This window comes from Passer montanus, unplaced genomic scaffold, assembly GCF_014805655.1.
Source record: "Passer montanus isolate IOZ18808 unplaced genomic scaffold, ASM1480565v1 scaffold18, whole genome shotgun sequence".
Taxonomy (NCBI): Eukaryota; Metazoa; Chordata; class Aves; order Passeriformes; family Passeridae; genus Passer; species Passer montanus.
In genome coordinates this window covers 12172500-12187240 of record NW_024365381.1, presented here as the reverse complement: position 1 = coordinate 12187240, position 14741 = coordinate 12172500, and the positions used below count along the sequence as shown (strand labels likewise).

Sequence of the window (14741 nt, the reverse complement as noted above, 5' to 3'; positions counted from 1 at the left end):
AAGCGCCCTGACCTCGAGTAAGTGAGCTGGAGAGAGAGGGAGCAGGGTGGAATGGACGGGGAGGCAGCGACCACCGGGTATGTCCGGTCCGGTCAGTGCCCAGCATCCCGACAGGCGCCTTGGCAAAGCCGGGGGCACTGCGGGCTCTGCCCCCGTCCCGAGGACAGGCACCCCTCGAACTGAGCCGAGGATCTTCGGGGAGGTGGCTGGGCTGTTGCTCTCCAAGTGACCCAGGATGGCGTGTTGGGCACAGGAAAGAGTTTGCAGGAGTTGTGCTTCTAATCTGCTCTCGGCCGACTTTCAGGCTCAGCTGTTTGATGCTATTAGTGAAACAACTTTTTTTTTTTTTTTTTTTAATCTGAACTCCCTGTGCGTGTGTGTCAACATGCAGCAGGTGGTTTATTATATTCCCCTGTTATTATTTTATTACGAACTCTTTTTATAGCTGCAATCAAAATAATGGTCTGGAGTTTCGAGAAGGATTTAGCGTCTGTTTTGTGCCACTCACTCGATCTCCTGAAAATACTTGGTTTTGGGGGGGGACGATACGTGGGGAGCTGGAGCGACTCGTGCTCCTGCTGGGAACAAGCAGAGCTAGGTGCAAAGCTTGACTCCAAAAACAGTGGCCACCCAGGAGGGGTTGAGCAGGTTGAGGAGAGCTTGGGGGGCTTGCTCCCCTTTTGTCACACCTGGGGGAAGGCAGAGGTGGCAGTTCTGCTCCAGCCGCCAAGGTGCGCTCCGCCAGGATGGCAGAGAGTTTTGGCAGAGCTGTGAAAAGCAGAGATGAGCTTGTCTTGCTTTAACCTACATTAGCTCCGGGTCCATATGGTAGATGCTGCCTGTGGATCCTCAGCACCAAAGCAAGGCCCTATTCTTGCACGCCGCCCTGCTTGTGCCAGATGGTGCCTGGACCAAGTGGCCATGCGTGGGGTGGCTCTGGTTAGCCTAATAAACGTCCAATACAAGTCAAAAATCAAAACACACACATACTAACATCTGCTAGAGCCTGCAGTACCCAGCTAGCCTTTCAATACTGAATTAAAGAGCCCCACAGCCCTTCTGTTCCCCTAGGTTAGACACTCATTACCATTTATCAAGCACTGATGTTATCTGGCCTCTCATTTTATTTAGTACCGAAGCTATTAGCATCAGATTTGATTTTGACAGTTGACGCTGCTGCTGGTAAAGCCGGGATCTGGCGGGGTGGATCGCTGCAAAATTCCGAGTTCATCAGCGGCGACACATTCCTCCTTCCCACTTGTTTACGAGGCCGAGACAAAAGAGCTCCTCGCCTGTGCCTCTCTGCCTCGCGGTTTATCTCCACCACGGGCCCGGCTCCCGTCCGCACAGACACGTACCCCGGGCGACAGCCGGGCTACTCGGGACGGAGCCAAGCCGAGGGTGCCCGGCCGAGGGTGCAGTCCCCCGACAGTGCCAGAGTCTGTGCCTCCCGGCTTCGGCTTTCACAGGCACAGTGGGCACCGGGAGAAGTTTTAATCCTCTTTTGGTGGCGACTCCGATTTCCAACCTGCGCCTCTGCCCAAGCCAATCCACGGCGGCGGTGCCCGTGGCTTTCCCCACGCTTTCTCTGCCAAGCCGAGTCGTGTTCCCCAGCTCCCTCCCTCGGCCCTCCCGGTGACACCTGGGGCGCTTGGACCCTGACCACATGCCGGGCCACAGCCGCTCCCCAGGGAGAGCAGCCGCTTTAAACCTACGAGGGAGCGCCACGGCCTGGGAAGTTTGGCTGAAGTGTGCCCTCCCCATGCTGCCTCGCCTCCAAACGATCCCGACCCCCGGTTTTCCTTATCTCCCCCCAAAGGACTCGTGGTGGGGGGGTAACGCCGCGAGAACAGACCCTTTGGGAGAGCAGCGGGGCGGAGGGGACAGCAGCGCTCTCGCCCCGCGTTGCTCCCCAGGTGACCCACGCCGCGGAGGCCCGCAGCCTGGCGCGCCGGGCGCTGGCAGAAAGGTGGCAAGACCTCATTACCATACAGCTGAGGGTTTATCTCTCCCTCCCTCCTTCCCTCCCCCACTCCGGCCTCCCATCCATTTAACAAGCTGAAATAAAAAGCCACATGAAAGGCCTTCTCTGTGCTTGGCTTTAATGAGGGACACGCGACCCAACAATAAGCGCACGCTGCAATCAGGCCAAGGGCTTTATGGCACACGCCAGACCGCAACCCGGCCGCGGCCAGGCGGCCAGACACGGCCCGCGGCCCCGCTCCCGCCCCGCTTGCCTGCAGGCGCCCGAGTTTTCCCCTTGCCCGCGTTTCTCGGAGCCGGGACAGCCTGGGGAAAACCCAGCTCCGTCCCTGCTGCCGACCCCGGGCACCTCGCAGGAGCGCTCGTTCGCCACCGAATTCGGAAGGGCGACGAGCGCCCGTCGATCCCCGCCGTGCCGCTCCCCAGCCATGCCCAGCCCTCCCTCGGTGGGCTCCGTTAGCCGGGCTCAGGAACGGGGCACGGGCCCCCAGAGCCGGGCGCTGCGCCCCGGCAGCCGCCCCGGGTGCCCGCCTGCCGGGCAAACAGCGTTTTACTTTTGGTTTCTAGCCGGGGCCAGCCCCCGCCGGGCAGGGCAGCTCCTGCCCGCCGGCCGGGCACCGCGCCGCCGGGACACGGCCGGGACACGGCCGGGCAGGGGGACACGCGTGGAGCTGTGGGGTGGAGGGCAACGGGAACGAGCTAACTAACTAACTAACTAACTAACTAACTAACGAGCGTATTTTTGAAACATTTCATCCTCTATTGTTCGGCCGCCGTAGAAAGCTGCCCTGTGGAGAGGCGTCTGATTTTCGAGGGAACTCTCTCTCCCAGGGTGAGCGCCGTAAATATCTCAACAGATGCTCGGCTCGTTCGTAATCAGCTCGGCTCCTCGGCGGGCAGCGCGGCAGCAGCGGCGGCGGCGGCGGCAGCAGGGTATTAATTCGGGATATGAGGGCTCTCCGCAACATTTGGTTCTTTTTTCCAGAAAGGAAAGATGGAAAAGGGGAGGGATCGCCCGTGAGTCTGACTGACAGTTTACATAATGAGCTTGTGAGGATGCGAGGCAACTATATAAACAGCTCGAAGCGAAGCAAGTTTTCCATTTACTGAGCGCTGTTAGCACCGGTTAAAGGAGGAGCGGTTCCACACTAAGCACTCCCCTCCGCGTCTCTCACCAAACCCACCCGGCTTTGGAGTTTATAAAGGCGACGACAGCGATCAGAGGTCGGCGGCTGGCTGCAGGATTAATTCCCAAAAGGGGACGGATCGACACCTGGATTTTACCTTCCGATTTCTACTGGTGCTCGGGGAATATTTGGAAGGGCAGGTTGCTCCCGGAGAATCGCCGTGACGCCTCTCTTTTCTCATTCGACCAAGAAGCGCTTGCTTGGTCCATTTGAGGAATACAGAAGGAAAACTAAACCCACTAAGAACTGGGAGCTCGAATAACACAAGGATGACAGCTTTGCGCATCTTTGGCTTGACGTTTCTGTTAACGATTTTGCAGCAGGTAATCGCACACACACACACAAAAAAAAGGGTTCGCGAAATGTAAAGTGGGTGATGGAAGGAAGTTTGCATGGCAAAGCCGGGTAAGGTCTGATTTGGCTATTTTGTGTGTCTCCCCTTTGTGCAGAGGGTGTCCGGCTCCGGCGTCTTCCAGCTGGAGCTACACGAATTCGTGAATAGCCACGCGTCTCTGGCCAGCGGGAAGCCCTGCTCCCCCCACTGCAGGACCTTCTTTCGCGTTTGTTTGAAGCATTTTCAGGCAGTGGTTTCCCCGGGCTCCTGCACTTTCGGCAGCATCATCACCCCGGTTCTGGGAATAAACTCCTTCAGCATCAAGGATACAGAGAGATTTGACAGTCCCATTAAGCTCCCCTTTAACTTCACGTGGCCGGTGAGATTCTACTTTAAACCTTAAAGTACTTAAATGATTTTGATGGTGGGGCAGGAGGGTGGCAAGAGCAGGCTAGCAGCGGCGGGCTGATGACCTGTAATGTAAACAAACTACTTTTGCTTTTAGATTTACTTCCAGAACTTCCTTAAAAATATTAATTAAAAAGCGCAATGAAAAAGCTCATCCAGATCAGAAGCACTTGGGATAACTAATGTTATTAAGAGAAATAAAGCAAGGGGCTGGTGGGCTTGGAGTGGGGATGCGTATCCGTGGTCTGTGGGAGGGAGGGAAGGAGGGAAGTGTGTAGCCGCGGGGAGAGAGCGCAGATGCGGGGCAGGGCAGGGCCGGGCAGGCCGGTGTGCGGTGGCGCGGTGGGGCGCTGCTCGGCTCGGCTCGGCCGGGCTGTGCGGCGGGGTGCGGGGCTGACGCTGGATTCTCTCCCGCAGGGAACCTTCTCCCTGATCATCCAGGCCTGGCACGCGCCCGACAACTACCTGCCGGAAGGTGAATGCCGCGCGCCGGCAGGGGGCGCCCGCGCGGCGGGAGCGCCCTCAGGCCCGTCCCGCGCCCCGGCCCCCCCGGTCAGCTGTTTATGCCATAACTCCGGGCCCGGCTTTATCCCACCATCAGGAGCCGGTCCCCCAACGATAGCCATCAGGGGCCGCTTTGATTCTGCCCCGGCCTAATCTCCAACACAATTGCGTTTCCTCCGGTTTATTTTTGGCGTGGGAAAGCGAGGCGGGCTGCGGTGAGAAAGCCGGGAGCCTGCCAGCAAGCCCCGTCCGCCTTTTCCTGTATTTTACACCTTGCTCGAATTCCGCCCTTTGGAAAGGAATAATGGCTTTGGGATGTTTTTCTGAGAGGAGAGGAAAAGGATATTTCACAGCAGCCCTCCTTTCACAGGCCCCTCGGCTGAGTCCCTTTGGCCCGGGTTCGCACACCCTGCTGGCCACCTTTTTGTACCCTTGCATGCACCAACACCCACACGCGTGCCCGTGTACATGTACACATATATGTATGTGTGTGTGTGTGTGTGTGTGTGTGTGTGTGTGTGTGTGTGTGTGTGCGAGCGGGGTGTCCCGCGGCGGGCTCAGCGCCGCTGACCCGCTCCCGCTGTCCCGCAGGCTCCCGGCCGCCGCCGCAGGAGTGGCTCATCAGCCAGATGTCGATCCAGCGGTCGCTGTCGGTGGGCGAGGACTGGTCGCAGGACGTGCATCAGGGCCCGCTGACCAAGCTGCGCTACTCCTACCGCGTGGTCTGCAGCGAGAACTACTACGGCGAGAGCTGCTCCCGCCTCTGCAAGCGCCGCGACGACCGCTTCGGGCACTACGTGTGCGCGGCGGACGGGAGCCTGGCCTGCCTGCCCGGCTGGGCCGGCGAGTACTGCACCGAGCGTGAGTGCCAAGGGCAGCCGGGCGGGGGGCGGCGCGGCTCGGCAGCTCACGGGGGCCTCCTTTCCGTGCTTTCACACCGACCTCTCCACTCCCTGTCTGGAGAGGCCAAGTTGCTCGCTGAGGACTTTGGCCCCTTTGGCTGCAGCCACCCAACGCTGTGCTGCACCTCTGCGAGCCTTAGCAGCAAAGAGCGAGCCGGCAGGAAAGGGACCTTGGCTGATAGCCCTGAATAGCAGTAGCTGTTGCAAGGTAAAAGGGTAGCAGCTTACTCGCACAAAGTCTGCCACCAGCCATTCCTGCAGCCAGAGGACATGAGACGGGTGTTGCAGTGTGATAGTGGGGACCTTTACTCTGAGCTCAGGGTATCATTGGGTTTTTTCAGCCTTTCATTAGCACAAGCCAAAGCAGCTTTCTCTTGCTGCTTTTCTAGCAAGAGTTGCAAGAGTTCATGTTTGTTGCATAAACAGAAAAACTAAAGGACAACTTGTCAAGTGTTGGCTCTCCCTGTTCACTTCCTCCTGTCCCAGAACTCCCCGTACCAAGAAGTTTTAAAACAAAGCTTTGAAAGTGTAAAACTCTTTTAAAAGTGTTTTTAAAAGCTTTTTACCCTTTAAAAGTGTATTCTGTATCGCCATGTGTATTTACCTAAACATTTATGCTTTTTTATGTTCTCTTCACAGCCATCTGTCTGGCTGGGTGTACCGAACAGAATGGATATTGCAACAAGCCTGGCGAGTGCATGTGAGTAGATGGCAAATGCAGTCTGAACATCAGTTAAAACGTCACCTTGTAATAGAAACTTAAACTCTTCTCCGTGTCATTAATGTTTTAATTGGACTTTTCTTTTAGCTGCCGTCCTGGCTGGCAAGGCCGCTACTGCGATGAATGCATTCCCCATATAGGCTGCCGCCACGGGACTTGTAAAACACAATGGCAGTGCATATGTGATGAAGGATGGGGCGGCCTCTTCTGTGACCAAGGTTAGTTCTGAAGCTTGCACTTACAGCTCTAGGCTGGGTACTCCTTAGTACTACACTAAGGAATCTGACCCACTGGATCTGGAATTAAATTTCCCCAAGGTACATCTTCACAGGCATCGGTTTGTAGCACTGCAGCCTTACATACCAGTCCTTGCAGTAATTTCATTTGAAAGCAAGGAAACCTTTTTGGTAGCTGCAGTTTTTCTCTTGCAAAAGAAGTTTCTCTTGGAGAAAGACCTAACAATCTGGATAAGTGTTGAACAGACAAGTTTTCTGCCTGATCAAGCTAAGTTTAACTTATTTCTTGTACAAATATAAGAGTTTACTAAATAGTTTCCAGCAGCAGTAAACACCATAATTTGGGCCTTCCTTATTTTGCATACAAGGAAGTTAACTCATGTGATAAGTCTGGAGCATGAGAGAAAAATCATGTAAGCAAGAATGAAAAGTACAGGTTCCATTTTAAGGTACACCAGACCACTTCCACCTATTCAACCCACTGAATCACTGAACCGTAGCCAGCTGAGCAGTCATGTCCTCAAGGCCATATATGCACTGCTGGCACTGAGATCATTAAGTGCTCAAAGCAGGCTAAGTGTTTCCAGAACAGTTATAGGATTAAGATGGTGAAGGCTGAATTAAGCAGGAAAAGTAAAGTTGTAGGTTTTTTTTCTGCTTATAGTTATCTATTAACCAGTTGCATTCAAATTACTCTATAGTATTTATAGAGATAATAAAGCTTTTCTTACTTACGTCCTATGAACTTATGCTTAACCTCTGTCTCAAATTTAAAGGAAAAAAAATAAAACCGTCAAGCTTGGCAGGGCATTTGACAGTTTAATCTACTAACATCCATAACAAAAGAGCAAATAAACAATAAAAGATTTCTAGTGCTTGTTTAAATCTCAAAGCCAAAACATCTTTTGTTTTTCCTCCCTGCCTTTCTAGAATGTGCCTCAGAGCACACCTTTTAAAGATGGGGCTCACTCTTTTAGTGTGTAACATGCTGTACATGAAGTGTCCATAGTGCTGTAGTGTGTGATTTGGAGAACACATGCTTATGAAGTACATTTTCCAGTTTGGTACCTAAATCCCATTGCAACTAACAGTTTTATGTCCACAAAAAAGGGAGAATATTCCAAAACACTAAGAAAGTTATATTTTTTGCCAGCTCTCTCAGAATTCAAGCTCAAGTGATAGATGGTAATCTGATTATGACTGATAATAACCCAGATAACAATCTCCAGTATTCCCATCGATACCAAAACGAAATGCTTCATTGGAAATTCTGTCTTTTTCCTGACTACAGCCTTTCTGTATGTATGTCATTTCCCAGCTGTCAAAGACGTGCTCTCCTAACTCCTGGTGTCTTTGCAGATCTGAACTACTGCACTCACCACAGGCCGTGCAAAAATGGAGCCACTTGCATGAACACCGGCCAGGGCAGCTACACGTGTGCGTGCAAACCCGGCTTCACCGGCGTCGACTGCGAGCACGAGATCAGCGAGTGCGACAGCAATCCCTGTCGGAACGGCGGCAGTTGCACGGTGGGGGCATTTTAAATGTAAAGCTTTTGTGTGAAGCAAGCCCTGGTGTACCTTTCCAGCCATGCTTCTGTAACAACATAATGGGAATTCGATAGGACGCAGGTTCATTACTGACGCTCACAACTATCATACTGAACCCTTGCCGAGAGGTGTCGGGGGAGGAAGTCTGTTACAGGAGGAGATGTATCATCTAGATTAGAGCTGGTCAACTGATCCTTGGGTTTCTGTGGCAGCCATTATGAGAGCTTGGCAAGATCCATGGTTGATGAGGGAGCAGATCTGTTAAAAATAAGCTTCTCAAGCCACTGTTCATGCAGAAATGCACTAAGTCTGTATTTTAACAGCAAATAAAATTTTGCTTTCTGCTATAGAAAGTGAGAGGATAGTGTGAAACAATATGGGGGTAATCAGTTGAAACTTTCTGTAAAACAGAATTCCACACTTTTGGATTCTCGTAGTTTAGTTTTTCAGCCTGTTTTTGGATCCAGTTAATGATTGATTCTTACCAATGATGGATTGGTAAAGGCTGATTGATTTTAGATATCAAATGTAATCTGACACATGTTTAGATTAAGGCCAGTGCAATTTTTAGATTAAAGCACAAGACCCTACCTCTCTTCTCCCAAGGCCTTGGACATATAGCCCTTGGAAAGAAGAAACAGTTTGTTATGATTTAAGTGGTGGCAGTTAGGCAAGCCAAAGCAACTTAAACCCTTGTGAAATAAAAAAGGGCTCTCACACTGAGCATAAATGGCCTCATCACAGCTGTGAGGTCAACACATACTGCTCTGGGAAGACATCTGGGAAGACCTCTGGATCCCATTGGACAGTAGTGGTGTTAGCAATGCTTTTGTGTAGCTGCCTGTGTGCTCCACACAACAGCATCTACTCTGTGTGGGTAGCTGCACAATCATTCCTGTGCACTGAGTACAGCTGATCCACAGCTCTGTCCCTCACAGTCCAGCCTGCAGTTGTTTACTCTCCTGATGTCCTCATCCACATCAGGCTGTGGATGAGTTCTGCTGCTGACCAGAACTAAGCGTGCGGGGAGCTATCATTCCTTTCCATGAAATAACAGTGGCCTAATGTTGTGTTTTGCAGGATATGGAGAACGGTTATCACTGCCTGTGCCCCCCTGGCTACTATGGCACTCACTGTGAGCACAGCGCTCTGACGTGTATAGATTCTCCGTGCTTCAACGGTGGCACATGCTTGGAAAAGGAGCAGGGGGCCAGCTACACTTGCGTGTGCCCTTTCGGCTTCACGGGCTCAAACTGTGAAAAAAAAGTAGACAGGTGCACAAGCAACCCGTGTGCAAATGGTGAGTCTTTTTATCAAAAATATCTCATGACCCTGACTCATTTGTGCTTTTCAGTGCGGAAGTGATAGAAATCCAATCTGACCTCTACTCTTTCTCTAGAACATAGTCCCTCTCCCCCGCTCTATTCCACATCCACCCTAATTTTAGTCTCTTGCTGGGGTGGGACTTTCACTGGCGTTTTCTATGCAACAAAACAATGTGTGAGGTTTATTATATGGTGGGGAAGATGGCAGAATTAAATTAAATTAACTCTATTGCATATTTAGAAGGGGCATAATTTTAAGGCGCAGTGATACAATTAGGTAAAGTAGAATGAACTTTTAGATGTGTGGTTGTTTTGTAAAATAACCTCTCTTTCCTTGACGTAGTATAACATGCTAAGCAGAGAAGGGTTTAGATTTCTAAGTGAAGTGCATTGCAAACTAATTTTTATTTCACTTTTTTCCCCTCAGATGGTAGTTGCTTTTACCTTGGGCAGATTCGTGTGTGCCGCTGCCGGGCTGGTTTCTCTGGTCAGAAATGTGAGATAAACATCAACGATTGTGCCAGAAACCCGTGTTCCAATGGGGGAACTTGTCATGATCTGATCAACGATTACACCTGCACATGCATGCCAGGCTACAGTGGCAGGAACTGTGACATCAAAACCAGAGATGAATGTGCTTCTGGGCCATGTGAGAATGGAGGCACATGCTACAGTGGACTTTATAGTGCCAACTTTGTTTGCTACTGTCCTTCTGGCTTCATGGGCAACCGCTGTGAATTGCCAGTTTATTCAGTGCCCGTTACACTTCCTCCCAAACCAGTCCCCTGGATTGCTATATCCATGGGGGTGGGCCTGGTGGCTTTGCTCATACTGTTCTGCATGATAGCAATGGTCATCAGGCAGATGAGGATGCACCCAGAGCAGGAGTTGGAGACAATGAACAACCTGTCTGACTTCCAGAAGGACAATCTCATTCCAGCTTCCCAGCTAAAAAACACCAATAAAAATAAAGACCTTGAAGTGGACTGTGGGCTGGAGAAATCAAACTACAAACCCAAGAACCACAAACTGGACTACAATCTGGTAAAAGACCTGACAAGTAGAGGGACACCGGAAGATAAATACTACAAAAGTGAAAAGTGTTTAGGAGAGAAGTCTCCCCTCCGACTACACAGGTGAGAATGCAGTTTTTATTATAGTCCTTCTTAAAGCCACTCTTCATATCAGTCTAGAAGTAGGTGAGAATATAAGGGAAAAAGAAACCTCAAGCAGATAATATACAAAACAAACCAGATCAAAGCCAGGAGTCTTCATACTGGAGTACGTGTGTCACAACCAAGAGCTATCCTTAGCTAAGTCAATTAATTTGAGTGTTTGTGCAGGGTGCTGCTGGTATGGATACAGTGAAGGAACCCAGAGTGGCTAGGCCAGTGGTGAAAATAAGAAGTATCTTTCCTCCCTTAGTAGATCTTGGAGGAACAACAGGAAAGGCATACAGTGATTAAAAATAAGTATTACACTTTGTAAGAAGGCAGGATGATCTGCTTACTGAGAAGAATGATGGAGTGAAAACAACTACTCTTTTCCAAAAGGAGAGAAGGGCGGGTGTTCAGTGGCTTATCAATCTTCTGACTCATGTGCTGAAGGTCTTGTCTGGGATCTGTGTGTGGTTGTTAGCCCGAGGGCTCTGAGGAACCCTCTGTTAGGCTGGACATGGCAGGAGCGTAGGAAGACTCTCACTGTTCCTTATTTCCACTTCTCTAGCATAATATCCCAACAGACACAGAATGTGTGAAACTTGATCCCATGCACTTCCCTTCCACACCTTCATGGCTATCTCCTTCCACCGCTCCATATTCATGGTAGATTTTGAGAGTCAGGCTTGTCAGTAATCAGCTAATGTTCTTTTTTCTCTGCCCTGCCTTAGTGAAAAGCCAGAATGCAGAATATCAGCGATATGCTCTCCGAGGGATTCAATGTACCAGTCCGTCTTTGTGATAACAGAAGAAAGGAATGAGTGCATCATAGCCACAGAGGTAAGCAAGTACAGAGGTGGACAGGCATAAATTCACAAGGTAAAAGGGTAAATTGTCCTTTGTGAGAAGGTTCCTTTATTTCCAGGGATCTGGTGCTTCCAGCATTTTCCTCTCCTCTTCTGTGGCCCACACAGAACATACAGTGAGGAAAATAAAAAAAATAAACCACTCTGACTTTATTAAACCAGAGGTTTTGGGCATAGATAAGTCAGTGGTAGATGAATACACAGAACATCAGCCCATAAAAATTCAGCACATTGTAGGATTATTTCCTCTTAAATAGGTGGTCAGAAAAAAATGGAAATAATAATCATTCTTAGGCCCATTGATGTAAAGCCATGTTTTTTCCTCTGACTACAATGGATAATCTTTGTTCTGTGGAAACAGGCAAAGCTATAGATTTCTAGCTGAAGATGGAAGGTAACAGGATGTGTTAGTGGATAGGCATAACAGCCATTTAGGAAGTCTGTTCTAAGGTAATTTCAACCTCTTAGCATTTAAGCTCCAGCTAAATACTCTCTAGCAGAAGTTAATGCTGTTATTGATAAAAACATCTGGATTTTTATGTTATATTGAAAATCTGTATACTCAAAAAGAAGAAAGGCCCAACACTGAACTTTTAAAGACCTTGAAAAGCAGATATTAGGGAACCAAATAGTTCCTGAAGAACTGCGAGCCTTTTGGAAAAAGTCTCAGTGGAAGTTAAAGGCAATTTGACTGTAACCAATACCTGCCTTCTTCAGTGTAGTCATCTTTAGGACTAATTTCAGCCTGTAGGAAAGAGAAGCTTGTTGTGCCATACAGCAGTGATCTGTTAAGTCAGATCTGCAGGATTCAGTCTCCCTTTCCAAGGTGGATATCAGATTTCCCCTTGAAAGCAAGCTGGAACACAAGTCAACCAACAATATTAAAAGTTTAAGACTAAGTGAAAGGATTCAGAGATACAAATGACAGCTAGACGCTTCATTCCCATTAAGCAACCTAAATTCTGTATCTTCAAAGATTTTGCTGACCACAGCTAGGCTCCCAAATTTATATCAGGCATCTCCAGAAATGTTTCTGTTTTCAGAATGACAACTTCTAGAATTTCTCTGCACACCATTCAGGCTTAATGCTTCCGAACATAAGCTATTTAACTATACCATGTACTTTTGTACAGATCCCTAATGTTAAGCACCCAGGTTTGTAAGCATTCCCCCCCCTCAGACCAGGTAGAGAGGCCACTCATTACACAGATGACAATTTTATTTTTTTTTGCTGGCGATTCTTTGCCTCTGGACCCAACTGAAAACGTTAAGCCCTGAGAGTTAAACTGTGGTAATATTTGGCTTCAATTGCTTTGCTTTGACGTAGCTGAATTATAGTTTGTTAGTTCTGCACTACTCTGTATGCTGTGATTCCTTCTCATTCCTGGTGTTATTTTATATCCTGACAGGTATAAGACTGAAGATCAGACCATTTGCACCTCAGATTTGATGATGCCAGTAGATGGACGTTCCTGCTGCATTGTTTACAATTCAGAACTGGATTGGACTGTTTTTAATTACATGCAACTTGCTGCTCTCAGGCGGAGGATGGAACTGAGTGAACTGGACAGACTGTGAATTTACTGAAAGATGCAATACACCTTTTTGTTCTTACTGCCCTTGTTTGAAGTTTGATACCAGAAATCTCATTTGCTATTGAAAAGGGGAGGCAGAGGGAAGAGAGAGGTTAAAAATGTTGTGTTTTAAAAGATGCTGAGGCCAGTTCCTCATGGACAGACCCCTGGCTTTCCAGAACTCTGGTTATGGGAGGTGCTGGTAGATAAGGAGGCACATAACTGTCACAGATGCTGCCATGGAAGGTGCGAAGCAAGACACATTGCTATGCAGATAATGGATACAGTATAAATGAGGTCTCAATTTTTTCTGGGTTTAAAAGTGCCTATAATGTGTCAAGAGAATCTAAAAAGCCCAAACAGAAACTTGACTGCTCTTTTTGCAGTTACCTGAACAGTACTGGGCAGAGGTGGTTGATACTTCCTGCTAAACATCCATTTGCATCTCCTCTCTCCTGCTGCATGTACTGGAGACTGTGTAAGGGGTGAGAGGAGGAGGAAAGAAGAAAACTGAATTTACACGTCAACTCATTTGGTGATGCTTTGGAGAACTGATTGACTCAAGCCACGATGTGGAACATGATTTTTGGGGAAGTTGTGATAAGGAATGTGTACTGCCTCGTCCCCACTGATAGGGAGGAGGTGATCCCAGCTCTATGTAAGGCCTTACAAATGCGTTTAAAATCAATCAGCTCCTAGAACCTTTATGTGCTGAGCTGTCTCAGCTGTTTTCATGCCCTTTGCACTACCAGTGATTGTGAATAGACATTACTTCTTTTCTTCTCCTTCCTCATTCTCTTCCCCCTGCCTTATTTTGACACAAATTCAGGGGTTTATGTAGTGTTTCTGAATTAGGTGCCACCTTTTACTACAAATAGTCTCAAAATTGCAGCTGCTACTTTCTGAAGAAGCAGCAGCAGTGTGACACAACCCACTTACTCCCCCCCCCCCCCCCACCACCATTTCTCCATCTGGTTGCAAAACTCCAACTCTTGTTCTTCATCCCGGTTCTAAATGCCCAGTAGTGAAGCACCCACTGAGATGCCCTCTGCCAAGACAGGTGGAGATTAAAGTTAGAAGGTTTTAGGCTCATGCTGTTTCTTTCATACCCACCCAGTGCTACATGGGAAATGTGCTGTGTCTGTCCCTGGCAAGCAGAGGCGGGCAGAAGCTCCTTCCTTCTATACATATTTACAGCACTAATACTGGACACCCCCGTGGAAAGTGCCGTGACACTCATGAATGAGACCAGGGCAAGGGGCAGAATGAGGAGGGAGAAACAAGATCTCTTAGAGGAAACCTGGACTGTGCTATCTCTCTGACAGCGATATTCCTGCCCTTGCAAAGCCTGTTGGACTAGCCCATCTGCTCCCTTGAACTGTGCAGACAAGACCCCTTCATATTGCCCACTACTGACCTTCTGCTCTGACCACGTAGGACCATTTTGAAGATGACCTTCAGAAATCAATAATATGGGTTTTAGTTTGTCTGTTTGTAGTTTATTTTGAAGACTAGTATTTCAGTAATTTAAAAAAAATCAGAAGCACTGAACTTTCTACGTTTTATAACATTATTTTGTATATAATGTATATTTATAATCAAAACAGAAGTGTAAATATGTTTATTACTTCTCATGTAATGTTTTTAATGTGATGACAAAGTTTGAATTTTATTTTTTTTTTTCAAGCAATGAAAATACTTTCCTGCTACTACAAAGTTTGTTGTGGTTTGTCCTTTTACACATGTTATTCTGTGACAGCCAAAGTTAGCAAAGCCTCCCAGAAGTAACCTCGCCTGCCTGGTCCCTACATTTACATTTTTCACACCAACTGATGTCAGCTGCTTTTTATAAAAAAAAGTTTTAATGTTAAGACCTGTCAACAAAGTTGTTTAGCTGAGTGGCATTCATTTGACATTTTGAAATGTTATAGATATTTATATAGTGGTAGATAATATTTAAATTACAGATATACACACACGTATGTATATACACA

At 48.3% G+C, this 14741-nt stretch overlaps 1 protein-coding gene across 3 annotated transcripts; it reads left to right on the top strand.

Moving 5' to 3' along the window:
• Positions 1–2121: 2121 nt before the first annotated feature.
• On the top strand, positions 2122–14451 carry DLL4 (delta like canonical Notch ligand 4). Of its 3 annotated transcripts, none has more exons than XM_039705214.1 (11): positions 2122–2815; positions 2969–3493; positions 3620–3883; positions 4330–4387; positions 5008–5277; positions 5958–6018; positions 6127–6257; positions 7635–7804; positions 8906–9125; positions 9578–10286; positions 11039–11399. In XM_039705214.1, exons 2-11 carry the CDS (start codon positions 3440–3442, stop codon positions 11175–11177), a joined length of 2076 nt encoding a protein of 691 aa, XP_039561148.1. In that variant the 5' UTR covers positions 2122–2815; positions 2969–3439; the 3' UTR covers positions 11178–11399. The 3 variants fall into 3 exon arrangements, with proteins under 3 accessions (XP_039561148.1, XP_039561147.1, XP_039561150.1); XM_039705216.1 differs by adding an exon at positions 12583–14451 and having other exon boundaries at positions 2124–3493; positions 11039–11147; XM_039705213.1 differs by having other exon boundaries at positions 2122–3493.
• Positions 14452–14741: the final 290 nt, after the last annotated feature.

What these genes read in the sequence shown, in the direction of transcription:
- DLL4 (XM_039705214.1), top strand. Translation starts at nt 3,440, where the DNA reads ATGACAGCTTTGCGCATCTTTGGCTTGACGTTTCTGTTAACGATTTTG. An exon ending in AACAAGCCTGGCGAGTGCAT is followed by an intron (nt 6,019 to 6,126) that starts GTGAGTAGATGG and finishes CTTTTCTTTTAG; the next exon opens with CTGCCGTCCTGGCTGGCAAG. An exon ending in AAGCAACCCGTGTGCAAATG is followed by an intron (nt 9,126 to 9,577) that starts GTGAGTCTTTTT and finishes TTTTCCCCTCAG; the next exon opens with ATGGTAGTTGCTTTTACCTT.